The sequence below is a fragment of the Chiloscyllium plagiosum genome, unplaced genomic scaffold (genome assembly GCF_037043375.1).
Source record: "Chiloscyllium plagiosum isolate Xiang-an unplaced genomic scaffold, Cpla_swu_hap1 HiC_scaffold_37, whole genome shotgun sequence".
Lineage (NCBI taxonomy): Eukaryota > Metazoa > Chordata > Chondrichthyes > Orectolobiformes > Hemiscylliidae > Chiloscyllium > Chiloscyllium plagiosum.
In genome coordinates, this window is record NW_028270175.1 from 26,182,371 (window position 1) to 26,200,860 (window position 18,490).

Consider the following 18,490-nt stretch of genomic DNA (forward strand, 5'->3'; position numbering starts at 1 on the left):
GCTGGGGTTAAGACTCTTAGTACTGAAGGCCTCTGGTTTTTGTTTTGAGAGCTGTGATCATTGAAGTAAATTATTTAGCCTAGATTCTTGTTTGATTTGGCTCCCTTATCCATAAGTGATTTGAGAATTAAATCTGTCACAGGCAATCACTACTCCATGTTTTGATCCTAATGTTTAATGGATGAGAAATGGGACACTGGTTCTGAGTCATAGAGGTCTACAGTATGGTAACAGGCCCTTCGGCCCAACTTGTCCATGCCACCCGGTTTTCACAATCAGTCCAGTCCCATTTGCCTGCATTTGGTCCATATCCCTCCATACCTGCATAAGCAGATCCTTTTTGGTAGAACCAGGTCAGTTTTTAAAAGTTCTGATCATGTTATAAGAGACTTGCACCAGTCTGTCCTGTTTAAGTGAAAACTGGCTAAATGATAAACAATTCTTTTGCACATAGAAAATCTGAATTACATTGAAAGTTCTTCCAAACTTGAGTGTACACATCTTTAAATGGTCAGCCTTCTATTTCTCCTGGACTGCGCCTATGCTAGTGTGCTGTTAAATGGGGCTCCTTTGGTATGTGGGAGATATCATAATGAATGAAACACATCCATAATAGATATCATTTTGTTTATCATTTTTGTCTGGTATAATTTTGCACCAGTATTATTTTCTTGTTGAGATGTGTAGTGAGCAACATTGGTTTGCAGTCTTTTTTTATGTAATTGCTGACAATGGCTCAAATGAGTGATGGTTCTCGATTGGCCTGAAAATATGTTAACACAGTTATCAATTTTCAAGCAAGTTTTAGGAGCTCATCTGTGCTAATGTTCCATAAAAAGTGCTTCCTTCATTTTCACGTTTAAGTAATTAAAATTTTTTTTGTTTAATAATTTGATAAAAAGGAAACTCGAAAGGAACATTATTGATTTAGATTTTTTGGGAGGAAAAGAACAAAAATTATAGTTAAGGTTAAACTATAGTTGAAGTCAGTATTCGAAGTTCACCTCTCAATGATTTGTATTTTGTGTACTACTATCACATGTAATGTACTGGATTATACGTATTTACAGATCATTCAAGTACGTAGCAACATCTAACCCTTGATCTTGTTGGATTGTTTTAACGTTGAAAACATATCTCTCTAGTCTTCTGTCAGAATCTAATTGTAATAGTGTCAGTGATCAATAAATCGATATTCTGAGCACTATTCTAACACTACCTTTATCTAAAATTAATTCTTTTTTTTCAGGCCAACTAGGATTACCCAATTGGAGGAGACCAGACAACAGAGCAGTGTAATTCGACAGCCCCTGGGCCCTGATGGTACACAAGGCTTCAAGCAGCGCAGATAAAACGTGGGCTAAAACGTGTAGAACAGAACTCTCCAGGACCGAGCGTGCAGTGTTGGACAGAGAGAACGGACTCAAGCAGAGGACCTGATCTGCTTCTCTTGCACTGTGATCCCCTTTTGCTCCGCCCACTGTGACTTTTCTCCTTGCGCACTGTGACCCCCTGCTCCGCCCACTGTGGTTGGCACACTGCTGTGAGCTCTCCAAGGAAACCGTGAAGGGGAGGTTTCTTGTATTCAGACTGGCCAAGAATACATTGTGTGCCATTTCTAACCAGAAATTTGCTCCAGCAATAATACTGTTTAAGAATGTTCAATAGATTATCTTTTAATTTCAGAAAAGAGTTTTGACTATGTATTAGTGATGGGTGCTGTTTGTCCATTTACAGCCCATGCTTTATGGGTTTGTTTTGGTTTCTTCCCACCTGATCCAGTACCACAAGACAGTCCTTCAATTATCTCACTATGCGAAGTATGTCAAAAAATCCATCAGAAATGCACCAATTTTAAAGTTGGCTCATCTTTAACTATTTATTATAGGCTGTATTTAAAATTTTTTTTTCAAACCGTCAATCTGAAGAAAGAGGACAAGAACGTGAAATGATCCACAATAGGAATGTGGACCACAGGCTTGGGCTGTTTGACACAGTAGACCAAGGAGTACACTTGTGTTCAGTAATGAGTGGTCTGTTGTGTAACCAATTCCTGTCAGATTCCTGTCCTCCCATCCACAGTGAGCAAGTCTGTTGGTTAACAAGAACTAGTTGGGGTGGGGGTGGGGAAAAAGAAGTTCAAATAGTGGCTGCAAATGTTGCTGTATCTCACCCACCTGAATGTGATTAGCTGGTTTGGCCAAATCTCAGCTAAACCCCAGGATTTATTTTTTAATATCAAAACTAATATGGTGGTGTGATTAAAAATAGAGTACTAGGGTAGCACTTGAGATGAAAGCTGCATATTGCTGTGGTCACGTGATCTTATTCCAGCACTGCCTTATGCTCAAATTCACCAGCTATGCTTTGTGCATGATGGTTTTTGGTATAAACTGCAGGATAGATGTAACTTGCAGTAGTAGAAACTTTCTTTAGAAAAGAGAATGTTTCAGCAATGGCCATGTCTATTGTTACTGCTGCTCCCATTGTGGGTCAGTGCAGAACAGTATTGTAAGAAACTGGGAAGGTTTTCAAAGTATTTTATTTGGAACCCTCCCAGTTTTATGAAGGGAGGAAATGAAAGGAAAAGAAAAAAGACAAAGACAAATAAATGTAATTTTTTAAAAAGGGAAATAAAATTGTTCTAATCAAATTATATGTTCTTTCAAGAAGCTGAAAAGCTTGAGGCTAAATAGTGGAACCTGAAACTTTGGTACTGTTTGTCTCCCTTCTGGTGTTGTGTGCGTTCTGTGCCCTGCTAACACTAAAGCGAGGGGTTGCAGTTATTGCCCATCACTAGTACATACTCTTAGTATTTTTCAAGGCAATGCCTTTATTTTCTAGAATTTCAAAACAAAGCTGTTTCTAGGTCCATCTATTGTTAACAGGGCACGTATGTAATTTACTTTTTGTGTGACTTGCATATGAATCATCTTGTCTTGTGTTTGCGCAAATGCGCATGTGTTTGTGTATGTGTGTACTCTATATATGTCTGCCTGCGAACAAATTACTGCTTTGTGGGGAGGGGTGGGGTGAAGGAGATTAATTGGAGATTTCGATTTCAATTTCAACCATTGCTTGGGGGCAAAAAAAAATTAGCCGCCTCACTCCTGCACAGCTGCTAGCCTAGCCTCCCAATACAAAAGCCATCAAATTACTTGGCTGGGGCAGTAAAAATGGCTGAATTGATTTGGACTGGGGTTGAATAGGTTTTAAATGCTGTCCCACTGAAAAATGTCAGACCTTAACATATTTTTAAGCTTTTATAATGAATAATATTCAAAGTGCTTTCCCAGCAGTTGTTGTATTAGCATAGAATTTATTTTTTGTTGAGGTTGTTAGTGAGTTTTCACACTACCTGGCATTTCACTCAATCAATGGACTGACAGTCGCTTGATCTATGGTGTTTATGAACTTGGAACAATTGACTGAGATTCTTCAGAATATATTTGTTCTCTCAATCATAAAATTCCAACTTACTGCTAGTTCTTGGATTTATATGCTGCACAATGCAGTATACAGGATTCTAATCCAATCTTGATCAGCCAGACAGTGGTGACTATATGAGTGGCCCCTGTGCCCAGCAATAGGTAGTGGAACATTTAGCCAGAGGTTTTGTTCACAATGGTTACTTACTCACTATGTGGAATGGATACGGGCTCAGTAATCCTGTTTTTCCTTCTGATTCCCCTTTCCTCACCTACTTCAGTCAAATAACCTGAAGATGCATGTCATTCAGTTAGTACAATAGCTGGACAAGATACTGTCAGGAACTATACCCAAGCCCAAGTTAAATGCCTTCATGCAAGTGAAGGTGGAAAATGTTTTTAAAAAAAAACTCTCCCTCCCCATCCAATAGTTATTTCTATGAAAAGACAGATAAGTATTTGCATATGTAAAAGCACAGTTGGATTAATCGAGCCAGTAATTGTTTTGTTTCCTAGCCAGAATTACAATCAGGCGACTAGTTTTTTTTTTAAAAAATCAAGCTCTGGTTTTGTTTCTTACAGTTATTAATTTCAAAGCCAAAAAAAATCTAGTTTACAAACATAGCAAACACGTGGTAGACTATAGCTGAAGGCTAGAACTGATATGAAATGCTTTGTGCAACATTCTGGTGTTTACGGGGTTTGGTTTTGAGAGTAATTGCCAAGGAGGAAAATGTGTTTGCAAACACTTGTATGGACAGAATGAAATAAAGTAACAAAGTCAAAACTAGCCTTGTAAGCAGGACTGTAGTAAAACTGCCATGTTCAGTTTGCTCAGACTGGAGGAATCAAAATGGGCTTGAAGAACGTTGGATACTATGCATTATCAGCAAAAGATAAGTGACAACTATTGGTATGCTGAATAAAATCAGGATGCAACTTCACACAATAAAAGAGAAGTCAATGGTTGAAGATCAGTTTTGGGTCAATTAAATTTGTGAATGGGAAGTCGATAAAGCTAGGTTGGTTTGGGGGAAATACCCTATTTGATAAAGCTAAGTGAGAATCCTCATTATGCTGAGAATCTTGTTGCCTTTGCATGTTGTAAAATCTCTCAAACCATGAATGAAGTGTTGAATGTTCCCTGTTGTGTGAAAGAGATATTGATATCTGCTAACAGAGCCTACAGAATAATGATGATACTGCCTTCCCTCAAAAGTGCTGCTACCTGACCTTTGCCCTTTACCTTTCCATACAACTTTTCCAAGATCAGGTTTTCACTCTGTTTGCAATCGTCACAAACTTGTGTGATAGAGTTACCAACATGCAGTGCCATCCAGAATGTTGGGAATTTTTTTCACAAGGTACAATTTGACCCAGATGAGAGTATATAAAAACCAGTGATATGAACAATATAAGGCAATATTGACAGTGATTGGAACATAGTACTGTCACTGGACCTGTTTTGTACTCCTTTTGGCCAGTTTAACAAAAAAAATGGTTTAGTGGAAAAAATATAAATATGGGTATAAGAATGAGTAGGGTGTCCATTTTAGAAAATGTTCTGTTTCACAACACCTGTTCTTTACCACAGATATCATAAAAAACATATGAAATCATTACAGAGGTGCAAACTTGGTCCAGTTACTTTTAAATTGTTGGAAAAGGCTTCTGTTCCATTGTGAGATCAGTTGCTAGTTTGTGAACCAACGAAGGCAGCTATGTGCTCTGCAGTGTTTCAGGCCTTTTAGATGTTGTAGGGCCTTTTTAAGGAAATCACTTTAATCAGGGCCTCTGTCATGACTAAGCTGAATCCTGTCTTTGGTTGTATCAGATTACTGGATTTTTTTAACCAGTCTCTGAGAGAGACACGTGCAATTTTCATAAATAATCCAGTGATCTCTACCTTAATTCACATAAAGATGTACATCAACATGATTTGGGCTTTCAAACAGCCAGATATTGGGGATGTATTGGCATACTAAGGAACTTGGCTTTACTCTGGAAGTAGCTGGTTCAGGGGTTTCTTTTCATAATGAAAAACGCAAGTTCAGAAGTACATTTAGCAAAATGGCCAAACAAAGTGAAAACAGACATTGAAATTTATACCTGAGATTGATTTTATTTTTGTTTTATATTGAATCTAAGGGCAACTTGCATCTGAATTGTGTGAAACTTGTCAGCAGAATGCAGCTGTGCTTTACTGGTTATAGTGGAACATGTTACATATGGAATTTAGCGACTGGAAATATTGTGGGACTTCAATAATGTCATGAGGGGTATGAATTGTTTTGTGATTACCATTGTCATTACAGAAACTTGAACAAATGCAATGTTGTGTGGGGGATTGGGAGGAAGCTTATTTGAAAAAATATTGGAAATTCTTTGCAGCTTTTCATTTGCTTCCAAGTATTTTTTTTAAAATGACTTGTCTTTTTTTCTCATGGCAGAATGCAACTTGCAGGAATGAATTACTTAAGTTTTGTTGAAGATAATGTAGGTAATCCCTAATTTTAAATGTAAAATGGCATCATTATCCACTTTCACTACCTTTCTCTCCTCTTCCCTACCCACTCGTTAGCAATCATCTTGACACAAATTGGAAGGTTGGGACAATGCAGCCATTTGACCTCCTGAACCTCATTGAGGAGTTATGCTTCAGTATCATTTGCCATGCCTTTTTTGATTCTGCAGAGGATACTATAGACTGAACTTGGGATTTGTGAATTGGCTGTCAGTTTTGACTTTGCTAATTGGCTGCTACATCAGAATGCAAAGCAAAATGGCTAATTAGAGCATCACCTTCACTTCACAGAAAAACTGGAATACAGGGGGTGGATTTGTAGAACTCTTCAAATATTCTGATTGTTACTATGGCAGCAGGTCACATAGTAGCGTTGCCACACTTAATTTGGTTTAGTTAATAAGCAATAATAAAGGGGCTTATGATTTCTATTATACTGTGTGGTTTGTAAATGTTGCTACAGGGATGTAACAGCCCAACTAAAAACCACCAAGTAACTGAGATGCTTCATTTTTGACACATTGTATTTCCAGTTTGAAGATGTTCAATTTATCTGAAGTATAATACATGCTATTCTCATATGAAATGTGTAAAAGCAGAAGAAACTTGCCAGGAAACCGCGTGTACAACTTCAGTATCCTGGGTAATCATTAAAGTATTATAGAACTTACATGTGTATATCAGCACTGAGCTGTACCATACTCCTTACTTGGGGAGGTGGGGGGACAAAATCAAATAATTTACAAAAAAATTAGTCTTTTAAATGAGCTTATACCACTGAACAATGAGTTTTGCTGAAAGACTTGTCATACTGTATAGTGTAGCTTCTGTAGACGGTTCCTTTTAGATTTATGTATTGGTTTAGCACAGTCTTTTGTGTGCAAGTACATCAAGTTTTTTCCAAATCTGCCCCTTAACGATTTTCCTGATGTTATGCTATTATGGTCCTCTGTGTGGGCCAGCAAAAGGACCAAGGATGTTTATCAAACCAATAACATTCACAAGTGGCATTTCTGCTTGTTACACAGGGAGTATGTTGCTTTATTGCTATTGATACAATTCGTTTTTCAACTTCAGCAAAGTTCACTCTTCTGTCAGCACTGATTTCCTCCAGTTCCCTTTGACAATTTCTAAGTCAGTCCTGCTGCTACTTCTAAGAACGTGATGCATTTAAGAGTTGCCCTGATTCAGAAGGATGATATTAGGAAACCAGCTTGAGTTTTTGGTTTGAATATTAAGCTTGCATCTCATTTATAAATGCAGAGAAATGTGTGACGCTTACAGATTTTTGTAGAAAAACAACTTATCCATTCTTCAGGACTTTTCTCGTGTTTTATTGTCTTGGTGGGTACAGATGGATGGTCATGTCATATGCTTTTATGGTTGCAGATTAGTGCTTTAAGATGCTGTCATTGAACTTGAATGAGACAGTGGGAAATTACAGAAGCTTGAGGAATTTGATCCTGAGCTATCTTAAACTTCCCCAGCTTGTTTAATTTACAAACTCTGCTGTATAGTTTGGGGTTCTTAAAGGGCATAATCACCCCATTAAAAACATGTAGTAAATGGTTTATTTGGGCATATGATGCCATGACACAGTATCACCCATCTAAAAACTTGTTACAATGAAATTGTAGACTGAACTTGGGACTTAGTGAATTGCACAAGTCTTTAGAAATGCACAATTGGTCAGTCAGCAGCTGAAAGATCTGTAAATGTTTAAATGGGACACTTAAATCAGAATGACTATTCAAACAGAATAGCTTTATGAAGAAATTGCCCCTTTTAAGCTTACAAAATGCTTCCTCTATGACATTCTCATCAGGATCTTACATACTGTTGCACTCCAGTTGATGGAATGGCACACACTTATGTGCTGTAAGGTTAGTGCTGTAAACAATTACTAAATGAGTCACATCTAAAGTAAATTTGGTTGTGACTATCAGATTATTGTCGGGTAAGATGTCTATCACTGTATTTTGTCTTCATTTACAGGCAATGTACACAATGTAACATTTGTAGGATTTGGTGTTAGTTTGTTTTGGTTGAATTTATTAGTCCTTCCTATTTGCATGAAGGCTGGGAAAGATGTGCAAATACTGTTTTTAATTACCTGTAACATCTTTATCAACAAATAGATGCTCTTGCTACTGTCTTTTGATTTTATATTTTATCCTGCAAAATCGTCTGGACCCCTTGAAGCAGCTTTTTTATATAGCGTTCAGCAAAAGGAAAGTTTCGTCTGAGTGCTGGATGTATTCTGTATAACTTCTGTTTATAACTGACTGGCAAAGTTAACTATATTTTAAGTAAAATTTTATAAGTTTAGCTGAAACAGTTTGGCCTTATTTTTGATGTGTTATGCTCCTTGTCTTATTTGAGGAACATTTATTAATGTAAATAGGGTTGTTGGAGCAAGTATATTTTTGTGACACAACAGCTTTCAAAAAAGTATCCAAGACTAAGAATATGAAAGGGATATCGAACGTGCTAGGTAGCTTCTGCCATACTTCAGCATTACTCAACCAGCTAATTTCCTTCCTGCCCTGGTTAAACACCTTATTTTTCCACACTCTCTGATTCTGCTGATGCTCTAATTACCTCTAGGTCTGCAGTTGAAAAGGGGGAAATAAAGTGAACTCTGAACATTTCTTTTGAACCTGAAAAACTATCCCATCTATCATATGCTGACAAGTCTGATTTTCCCATTTCCATGTACGGTGCGGATTCTGAATTCAGTGAAGACGACATGGAATAGAATGCAGGCTAAGAGACAAAGATATTAAACAACTTTAAATTGGAAAATGGTATACACCTACAAGTAACTGAAGAGGAAATGCAAGATTGTGAAACATGAAGAAATGAGCAGAGGACCAATCACTACCACTGAGTAGTTTAATTAAGGTTACTGAGGATGGTGCATAGATGCTTTTAGCAAGATAGCGGAGAGATGCGCAACTCCTGATCATATCTTTGCAATTTCCAAATGTGCGCTTTATCGATCTCTTCCTCCCTCTGCCCAGTTAAAGACAATTCACATTTTTAATGTAGTGCAACATCCCTTAACACCACTTGACAATATTCAAACAAAATTTGATTACAAGGGCATAGAGACAGTAGAACAGTGATATTTGGTCAGAGATATGTTTTAAGGAGTGCCTTGTAAAGAGGAGCAAAGTAGAGTGGCTTATGGAAATCCTAGTAGTATGGAAATCCTAGTATTTTAGGGTTTGAGCAATCTTAAGGATCGTGGCATGTATACAGGACAGTAGTAGCTACCCAATGAATATGATATAAAACTGTAATACTTCATAATATTTGAATGAATAGACTTGTATTTGATTGGCACCTTTACTGAGAGTTGAGGATGAAAATCAGTTCACTTTCTGTAATTACAATTTATCTAGCTTTGTACATCTGAACAGCTATATGTATGATTATACCTAGATTTTCATTAAAATGTGAATTATAAGAATGGATATAGTATTCATTGAATAATGACTTGTAATTACAAACTCAATTTTCTGATAAGTCATAAAAGGGTTAATGGGCTGAAAGAGGAAATATCTGAACGGCAAATTTAAAATGTGGTCAAAAGACTGGCAGAGGGGTGAAATTCAAAAGATGGGGCAACACCCCTAATGGAAGAAATTGACAACCTTCTAATATGTTTTCCCAATGTTTGGACTTCATCCCCTCCCTCCCACCAAATTCTGTGAACAAATAAGTCTGCGTTATTCAATACATTCGAAGGCTGAGCTAGACAGGTTTTTGATTGATGAGGGAGCTTGGTAGGAAAGTGGAGTTCCTGCTCCCATTTCTTTGGATGAGAGACTAGAATTGGAGGAATGCAGAGTAATTGCATATTAAGAAAAATAAACAATTTACAGGTAATAAATAAATTTGGTTCTCTCAAGTGGAATGATCATGATTCTCCTCTCAAAGTGACTGCTTATATTTTAGGTTCAGGCATAAAGAATATTATTTAGAAAATTAAGTGTCAGTGCTGCTGCTATAGGTATAGCAATTTTCTGCCTCAAAGTAAAATGAGACTACACTTATTTTGTTCCAAATATTGCCTGCCTAGGATGTTGTCAGTGTGATCCATTTTAGGCCTTAACAAAATATGATCCTGTCATCCCAGTGTTGTACTGTGGTGTGTTGTACTGTCAAAGGTGTTATCGTGTATATGAGACTTTAAATGGATATAACATCACACTAACATATACAGTACACATTTCGGAGGGCTTCACAGTTATTGGGCAGAACTGAATTGCGTTTCCTCTTTAAATTAAAAGAAATTCAAAGTAGTTGCATTTTTTAAAAAAACTAGTCTCTATTAAAGTTTTTAAAAATCGACCTCCTTCCCCTTGAATCCTATTGTTGAACTTGGAGGAAATCCTTATTGTTATACGGGTAATTTGTTTTTAAGCTAACAGTCAAATTAAAAACGTGTCTATAATCTTTTATGTGGGAAATGTCTTGCTACAGCTGAATTATCCTCTATTGCGGCTTTGTGTGAAGCGAGAATCCATTACATAACCCGATCATCTCTGCACTTTCACCATCTCAGAAACACGCACAAGAATTACCTTCTATTTTTTTGGAGGGTGGGGAGTTTATGAACTTCCACGGAGTCCGGTTGGGAATTTCTAGTCTTGACACCTGATGGCGACAAAGACATTATGTGAGAGAATCAATGAGTATTACAGTCCCTACGACTGCAGACAACGCCCTCCATAACGCCAGAAGGACATCCTCCACTATCCCGTGATGCCGTGGGTGCCGGAGGCGGCTCCTCCTCCAATATCCCGTGATGCCGTGGGTGCCGGCGGCGGCGGCTCCTCCTCCACTATCCCGTGATGCCGTGGGTGCCTGAGCCGGCTCCACCACTATCCCATGATGCTCCGCGATTGTTGGGTGCGTCGGCATTGGGTCCTCCTGTAGTCGGCGGTGCGGCGGGCAAGCAAGATGGCGGAGAGTGATTACGAGTCGGTGCTCTGTGTGAAGCCGGAGGTTCACGTTTACAGGATCCCGCCGAGGGCAACGAACCGGGGCTACAGGTAATGTTCGCGGAGCCTTCGGGAGGAACGGAGTGGCATCTTGTTTTTGTGATAAGTCATGATCGGAGCGATAGTGGAAAGTTCCCGTTTCCTTTGAAGGAAGTGTGCACGAGTTTCACTGAGGGAGAGAGAGAGAGCAGACTAACTTCAAGATCGGGAAATAAAGGAAAAGTGGATCATCAACTGATGAGAAACGGCGAAAGGTCGTGGATGACAGTTGCATAATCCCCGTGGGAATGAAGTGTACACAGTCCCAGAGGGGATGAAAAGATCTGATCTGTCCTACAATTTAAAACATAAACAGTGAAATATATATAGTCACTCTGAACTTAGATGCCTTAATTATGTGTTGAATGGTTATTGAACAATGTTGTTAATTCTGTAGCTGAACACTCCATACCCGGCTAGTTCTCGGTTTCTGGATGGTGTCTACTTAGGGTCGAGGGTTCTGCTGTGGGTGTTCACGTGAAAGGCCGAATCCTGACCCACACACATTTGGACACATAGAACTGATTTCTCTTCCCCCCCCCCCCCCTCCAAGGTAGTGGGATCCAGGGTACAGCATTTCCTTTTTTCTCTCCCCCACTGTTCTGCCTCATCATTATCGCTATCTGATATATATCTTCCTTTCGAGAAAGTATCCACAATACTGTTCACGTCACTGAATAAGCCGTGCAAATCAAAAATATTAATATCTTGTTTTTTCCCCATTGCCATAAGGTCACCATTAAGGTTCTGAATACTAGTTAGAAGTAATCTATTGATCGCTAAGAATAACAAATTCAGAATGATATCTAGGCAAAGAATAATTATCTTCAGAATAAACCAATATATGATCTATTATCATTTCATATGGAATCCAATCCCAAGTCATTTGGGTGAAACCATTGTATTTCAAATAATGATCTGGACAACTAGCTGCTTCAAGCATATGTGCTCATTCAAGATTCAAGTGTGGGACTTGTCTGCAAAGCCACTTTGAACAATTTGAACTATTTGTGATGTTCTTATCATGTAACTGAAATTAAATAGGTTCATGCCAAATTGAAGGTCAAAGCAGAGGTGGCAGAATTGTGCATAGGGCAGTTACAGTATGTACACATGTTTGAAAATATGGCAATGTGTAGATAAGTCCATACATTTATGATCAGCTTGTATAAACAGTGGTTGCATGTTCCCAATTGTGTCCAAAAGTACTGACCTATTTTGCCTGTGCTAATGAGTTGGATGAAATTATTACATCTCTGCACTTTATATTAAACTATTTAAAAAGAAAATTAAATGAATGAAAGTGTTTAGAACAGAATTGACCCTAGACTCAAGTATTTGGCAAGGAATCACCTCCAGTTACGAACAATAGTCTTCAGTTGTTTAACCCCCATCATTTTCAGCAAAGTTATGAACTTAATAAGATGAATGGCCACCTTCTCTGTCGGAAGTGACGCTGACCCATATTTTTTAAAATGTGATTTTTGTTTTAAAAAAGCCTCCCAAGGGCATTGGAAACAGGTGCAAAGTTGAATCAAAAGTGCTGCAAAGGGTGGTGGCTCAGATTGTTTTAGAGGAGGCTTTGAAGGGACTATATGAAGAGCAGTAGATGAAGGTGCCCTTGCTAGGTTAGTAGGCCAATGCAGAATGTATAAAACCTGGAAGAGTTTGTGCTCTAAAGAATGATCATAAAACGTACTGTTTCCTGTTTAAATACACAGTGAACTCAGAAACTGACCTTGATCTTTTTATTGAGTGTAGTGTTTGGAGGAAGTGTTTCATGCTGTCAGACAGGGTGCTGATTCTACAGAATCTGATTTTGAACTTTGTGCAAGGTCTCGCTGGCAGCATATTCAGAAAGCATAGCTAACTGTTAAATAATTGTGCAAAATCTAGAATGTGTAACAAGAAATGGTTTGTAATACATACAAGAGCAGAGGTTTGGAATGACACTACAAATGTTAACAGCTGTGACTTGTATTTATAAAACATATTAACACATTAAAACATCCCATGGTGCTTCACAGGAATGCTGTCAAATCAAATTTAATACATTGCCTATAATGGGATGTTAGGACAGGCAACCAAAAACATGGACAAGGGTGAATGTTTGGTGAAGAAACAGTGGAATTGAAGAGATTTAAGGTATTCCAGAGATCAGGGGTCTGGTAACTGAAGGCACATCTGAAGTTAGTGGTGTGATTCAACAAAGATGCACAAAAGGCAAGAATTGGGGGTATGTGGATACTCTGGTTGGGTGAAAGGCTGGAATCAGAGTGGCAAGGATCTGAAAGTGAGTGAAATTGTTAAATTTTGTGTGTTGCTTTACTGGGACCCTATGTAGGTCAATGAGGTAAAGAGACTTAGTGCAATTTAGGATACTAGCAAGAGAATATTGGGAATGCTTCATTTTATAGAGGTTGAGAAATGGGAGGGTGACCAGGCATATCTTGAAATAGTCATGGTTCAGAAACCTGCTGAGAAAGAAATCTTATTTTTATGCAAATATGTTATTTGACTTTGTTGCAACAGAGCTGCTATTACAGAATCAAATCCTCCAGAGCTCAGTAGATAAAGTTTCCAATGAAATGAGGATTCTGTCTTTGGAATTGCAGCACAATAGCATGGCAAACTTCCTGCTTTCTGTGCAGTGCAATATATGTTTATCACAATAGATCCGTTATGGAGTAATTTAACAGCATGGGTTCTGAAAAACAGCCTGAAAGTGATTACATTTTAGGAAGTCACTGTAAGTGTCTTAGGCTTTAGGCTTTGGAAAACCCAGCCAGATTCTGGGAGTTTTTTTTAAAAGCTTTGTGTAACTGAAAATATTTACTGTATTGCACTCTGTTTAATTGCATGTGTAAAATGCTTTGTGAGTATCATCTGAACAGGCAAAATTACGCTATTCATCCACATTCATGATAAAGGGAAATAGAATTCTTACCATGCTGGAATTGATTGTCAGTCACCACATATATTTGTTTTTTATGTTGATTGAGAATATATTTGGGGAACAATATATTCAGCAACTACAAACCAGGAATTTCTCTTCTGTATTGTCATTGTGACAGGGCTGCCGCCATTTCTTGCATTTAATTCATCAATCAATGCCGCTGCCTACCCATCTCTCTCTCTCTCTCTCTCTCTCTCCATGTTGCTGCTTCCCCATTTCCATTGCTGGCATTACAATACTTTTTCAGTTGGGCACTCTGCTAACAAAAACAGAAGTTGCTGGAAAAGCTTAGCAGATCTGGCAGCATCTGTGAAGAGAAATCAGAGTTAATGCTTTGAGTCCAGTGACCTTCCTCAGGACTGACTGTCCTAATTGGGGAATGTTGCTAGTTCACAAAAATGATATGAGCAAAAATTATATAATTATATCAAGATTTATATATAATGGATAAATATTTACTTGGACACATCTAATAGTTCTGCTGTGCTGAGTCCCATTAGTTATGTACAAATCAAAAGTGATAGTCGCCAGCAAAATCCACAGACTGCTGCACCAGCTGGTTAACATCACACTGCTGATCCCTCTGTGTGAAGTCACAGAGCATATGTTTCTGGAAACATACTGAGATAGCCAGTGTCAGTGCCATTGTTTTTGCTGCGGAACATGTATTGTTGCTAATGTTTTGCTCTGTTTCAGCTTTTTATCCTTCAAATTGATGCACTAGCTGTGTCAATCCCAGTGCATATTTCTTTGCTGATTCATTGTCTCTGTAATGTGGTATGCTTTGACTGCAATAAGGTGGTAGAGCTTTAGTATTTCATCCTATTTTGAGTTACCACCTGGTCGAGAAATTACTAACTGGTCAGCAGTCCCCAATAACCTGAGCCAGATACTGATATTTTGAGAGTGTGAGCAGGATGGTTGACTGTGGAGGTGGGTACTGTCTGCACAATCCCATTTAACTGCCTTATCTCTGGGATATTCGTGGCATATTAAATAGTAGCTGCAGACCATCCAGCAATGTTTTCTGTAACTATATTGTTACCTCAGGAGACCCCAACGGATCTATCCTTGGTTCTATTTATATGATTCCCTTGAACAGCATCATCCAAAGACTTGGAATTGGTTTCTAATGTAAATTAAAATCAACGAGTTATATTTATCTCCCAATCTCCTTGTTTATGTGGATTGGCCGTGCTAAATTGGCCAGTGTCCAGGGATGTGCGGGCTATGTTAGTTCGTCATGGTGAATGTCAGGATAGGGTAGGGGTGGGTCTGGTTTGGATGCTCTTTGGAGAGTTGGTGTGGACTGAGTGGCCTATAGGGCTTCCACACTTAGAGATTCTATGACTTTTTCAGTGCTTCTCTGCTTATCCAGCTTCATTTTGAGTAATCTTTAATATCCTTCACTCAAATGTTAGAATGGTGCTGGCCAGTATGAGTGTGATGTACCATAGCAACAGATCTCGTGGCAGCAGTAGTTACAAGTAGCAGCCACAAGTGTTGTGTTGTTGCCACATATTCTAGGTTTCTCGCACCCCACAGTTCCCATTTAACTGGACTGGTCATAACGTTGGCATTGAGCTTGGCTAACACCCTTTTATCAGTAAACAAGCACAAGCAGACATTTTATGTAAAATTTCCTTTGTTGTTACTCTTGTCTTGGTGCCAAATCTTTGTGCCATTCCTTGGTGTATTTCCTTTGGCTATATATGCATCCATTTGTGCCTTTGTGAGGTGGTTTGATATGATTTTCTACATTAAAGGTATAATGGAAATGCAGTTGCTGTGCCTGTCCAATATCAGGGTCAATGGATAATCAAGTGTGAAAATTGGCTGATACTACTTATCCTCTCTCTCCATTCTCATTCAGAGATGTTGGAATTAATTGAAATGGCTGTATTGCCAGTCAGGATATTTGATTCTCGTCATCATGGTGTGATTGCCTTTGCTTACTGCATGATAGAGTACATGCTATTTAGCATTTTGTTTTCTTAAAGGATGTTGACTTGGCAAATTTATTTGCTGAATATAATGTGATTGGAGGGTACCAAATAAAGTGTATGATTATTTGCTGACATGGCTTCACCAAGAAGGACTAAATCAGTTTATACCATGCTGAACATGCATGTTAGCTGCGTTTTGCATGATCAGAGAAGCTGTGGTGTAGAGGAAGAGTTAGAACAAATGGAGGAAGGAAACACCTAACGAAAAGTAAAGCGTGCAAGGTTTTGTTTTATTTTGAGAGCTGAGCAAAATAATCCATAAAAATTTCAATGAAAGGAAAATCAGTGAAAAGATATTATTTGTACATAGTTCAGTATAGTCTGCATCAATAGCTTTGTGACTCAACTGTTTATACTATTCCACATACAGAAACAGGAATATGTCATTCAGTCCAAAAATCTGTTCTGCCCTTAAAATTGGTCATGGCTTAAATGTCGGGAATAAATAAATATTTGTTTTTGGCATTTCTTGACAGTTTTTCCACTGGTCCAGTTGCTTCATTCACTGTTCAATGTTGAAGTGAGCCATACTGACCACAGAAATTACCAGCTCTCCTCATTTCTCTCTATTTTAGGCTGTTCCCCAGGATCAAACTTGACTTGCTTCCACCCAGGTTTGATAGTCTGAGACGGCAGGAAAATCCAGTTCGGTTTTCAGATTCAGCCACATGCAGGGCTGGTCATGCTAAGATGTTTGAGTTGCTGAGGTGCTTGAGCATTTGTCTTGTTTGTGCTGTTTCTGAGGCTTAACTTCACATCAGCTCACTCCCAAAAAAGTCTCGCAATATGTTTGATGCTTTCTGAATTTGAGTCCGTTAGAAGCCAGATATTCCCATGAGTCAATAGAAATGTTTGACCCCTTCAGGAATGTTTAGAGTCAGAGATGTACAGCACAGAAACAGACCCTTTGGTCTAACTTGTGCATACTGACCGGATATCCTAAACTAATCTAGTCCCAATTGCCAGCACTTGGCCCATATCCTTCTAAACCCTTCCTAATCATACATTCATCCAGATGCCTTTTAAATGTTGTAATTGTACCAGCCTCCACCACTGCCTCTCATTCCATACACGTGCCACCCTCTGTGTGATAAGGTTTGATTAGATTAGATTCTCTACAGTATGGAAATAGGGCCTTCAGGCCAACAAATCGACACTGACCCTCCAAAGAGTAACCCAACGAGACCCATTCCCCACTAATGCACCTAACATTATGAGCTAACGCATGGCCAATTCACCTGACCAGCACATCTTTGGATTGTGGGAGGAAACTGGAGTGCCCAGGCGAAACCCTTGCAGACACGGGGTGAATATGCAAACTCCACACAGACAGCCACCCAAGGCAGGAATTGAACTTGGTCCCTGGCACAGTGAGGCAGTAGTGCTAATCACTGAGCCACCGTGTCATCCTTAGGTCCCTTTTATATCTTTCCCCTATCACCCCAAACCTGTGTCCTCTAGTTATGGACTCCCCATTCCAGGGAAAATGCCTTGTCTATTTATCCTATCCATGCCCCTCATGATTTTATAAACCTCTACAAGGTTGCCCTTCAGCCTCTGATGCTCCAGGGAAAACAACCCCAGCCTATTCAGCCTCTCCCTATAGCTCAAATTCTCCAACTCTGGCAACATCTTTGCAAATCTTTTAGAGGGCATCCCTAAAGAATTTTCATTATCTATTTAGAGGTGTGTTGCCATGCCTGGATTCTGAGATTAGCAGTTGCTTCAGCAGTCTGCTGTCAGGCATATAAGCAAGATTGAGCTGATTTTAATTGATTAGTCTCTCCATATTGGTCTTGTCATCTGCTGTTGAAGTGCCATTCTTGAAATTGTGTTTGGAGAACTTCGCAAATAAATCATACCACGGCACTTTTTGAGCTTTGAAATGCCTGGTGTGAGCTGTCCTAGGCTCCAAAGCATACGAGAGTGACGATCAGTGCTGTCTTGTAAATGTTGACCTAGATTTTAGGAGACTCTCAACTCTGTTAGCTGCTAGTACTCAGTATAGGAGGTAGGTGTGTTACAATTGGGATGTTAAAATGGGAGGGGGGTCAGCTAAATTTACTGCTGCTGGTAGCCATATATTCTTCCTAGCTCAATCGTGCCTTTCTCTGGGCATCAGGATTAGGCTTGGCTTTAATTCATTCCAGTCAAATAACTTGTCCAAGTATTTGCGTGAAGGATGAGCAATTGAGCAACCTCCAGCAGATCATCTTCAAAGGATCAGTGCCTTATGGCGAAAGGGGAGGATTTAAAAAAAATTATTAGAGAGCATAACATTTCAATGCATTGAACCAACTTGGCATTTCTGAGAGATATGACAAAGTTTGTGTACAGGTGGAGGGAACGATCTCTTGCAAGGCATAGGTTTTAGATTAGTTGCAAATATTAAAAGGAAGACTTGCACTTGTTTAATGCCTTACTGTCCTCCAAACTTCCCATAAAATTTCACTGCCAATGGAATATTTTCGAGGTGCAACCATACAAATAAAAGTACCTTCAATTGGAATATCCGTCCAGATTTT

At 38.8% G+C, this 18,490-nt stretch overlaps 2 protein-coding genes and 2 long non-coding RNA genes across 4 annotated transcripts in view; 2 read left to right on the plus strand and 2 right to left on the minus strand.

Moving 5' to 3' along the window:
* The window catches only part of szrd1 (SUZ RNA binding domain containing 1), a 24,602-nt gene extending 16,322 nt beyond the window's left edge, over window positions 1-8,280 (plus strand). Inside the window, exon 4 of the mRNA XM_043675712.2 lies at window positions 1,250-8,280. Coding sequence (XP_043531647.1) covers window positions 1,250-1,352 — 103 coding nt within the window. The 3' untranslated portion in view covers window positions 1,353-8,280. The remainder of the gene's footprint in view (window positions 1-1,249) is intronic.
* The window catches only part of LOC122540263 (uncharacterized), a 16,880-nt gene extending 2,371 nt beyond the window's left edge, over window positions 1-14,509 (minus strand). The window contains exons 1-3 of the long non-coding RNA XR_015753468.1: window positions 14,419-14,509; window positions 13,951-14,266; window positions 10,545-11,133 (exon numbers count right to left, since the gene is read on the minus strand). This is a non-coding gene — a long non-coding RNA (uncharacterized LOC122540263). The remainder of the gene's footprint in view (window positions 1-10,544; window positions 11,134-13,950; window positions 14,267-14,418) is intronic.
* LOC122540261 (adaptin ear-binding coat-associated protein 2-like) overlaps window positions 10,877-18,490 on the plus strand; it is a 21,035-nt gene continuing 13,421 nt past the window's right edge. Inside the window, exon 1 of the mRNA XM_043675711.2 lies at window positions 10,877-11,015. Within this exon, the coding sequence (XP_043531646.1) occupies window positions 10,924-11,015 (92 nt within the window). The 5' untranslated portion in view covers window positions 10,877-10,923. The remainder of the gene's footprint in view (window positions 11,016-18,490) is intronic.
* LOC148139784 (uncharacterized) overlaps window positions 15,701-18,490 on the minus strand; it is a 19,415-nt gene continuing 16,625 nt past the window's right edge. Inside the window, exon 3 of the long non-coding RNA XR_015753469.1 lies at window positions 15,701-18,195. This is a non-coding gene — a long non-coding RNA (uncharacterized LOC148139784). The remainder of the gene's footprint in view (window positions 18,196-18,490) is intronic.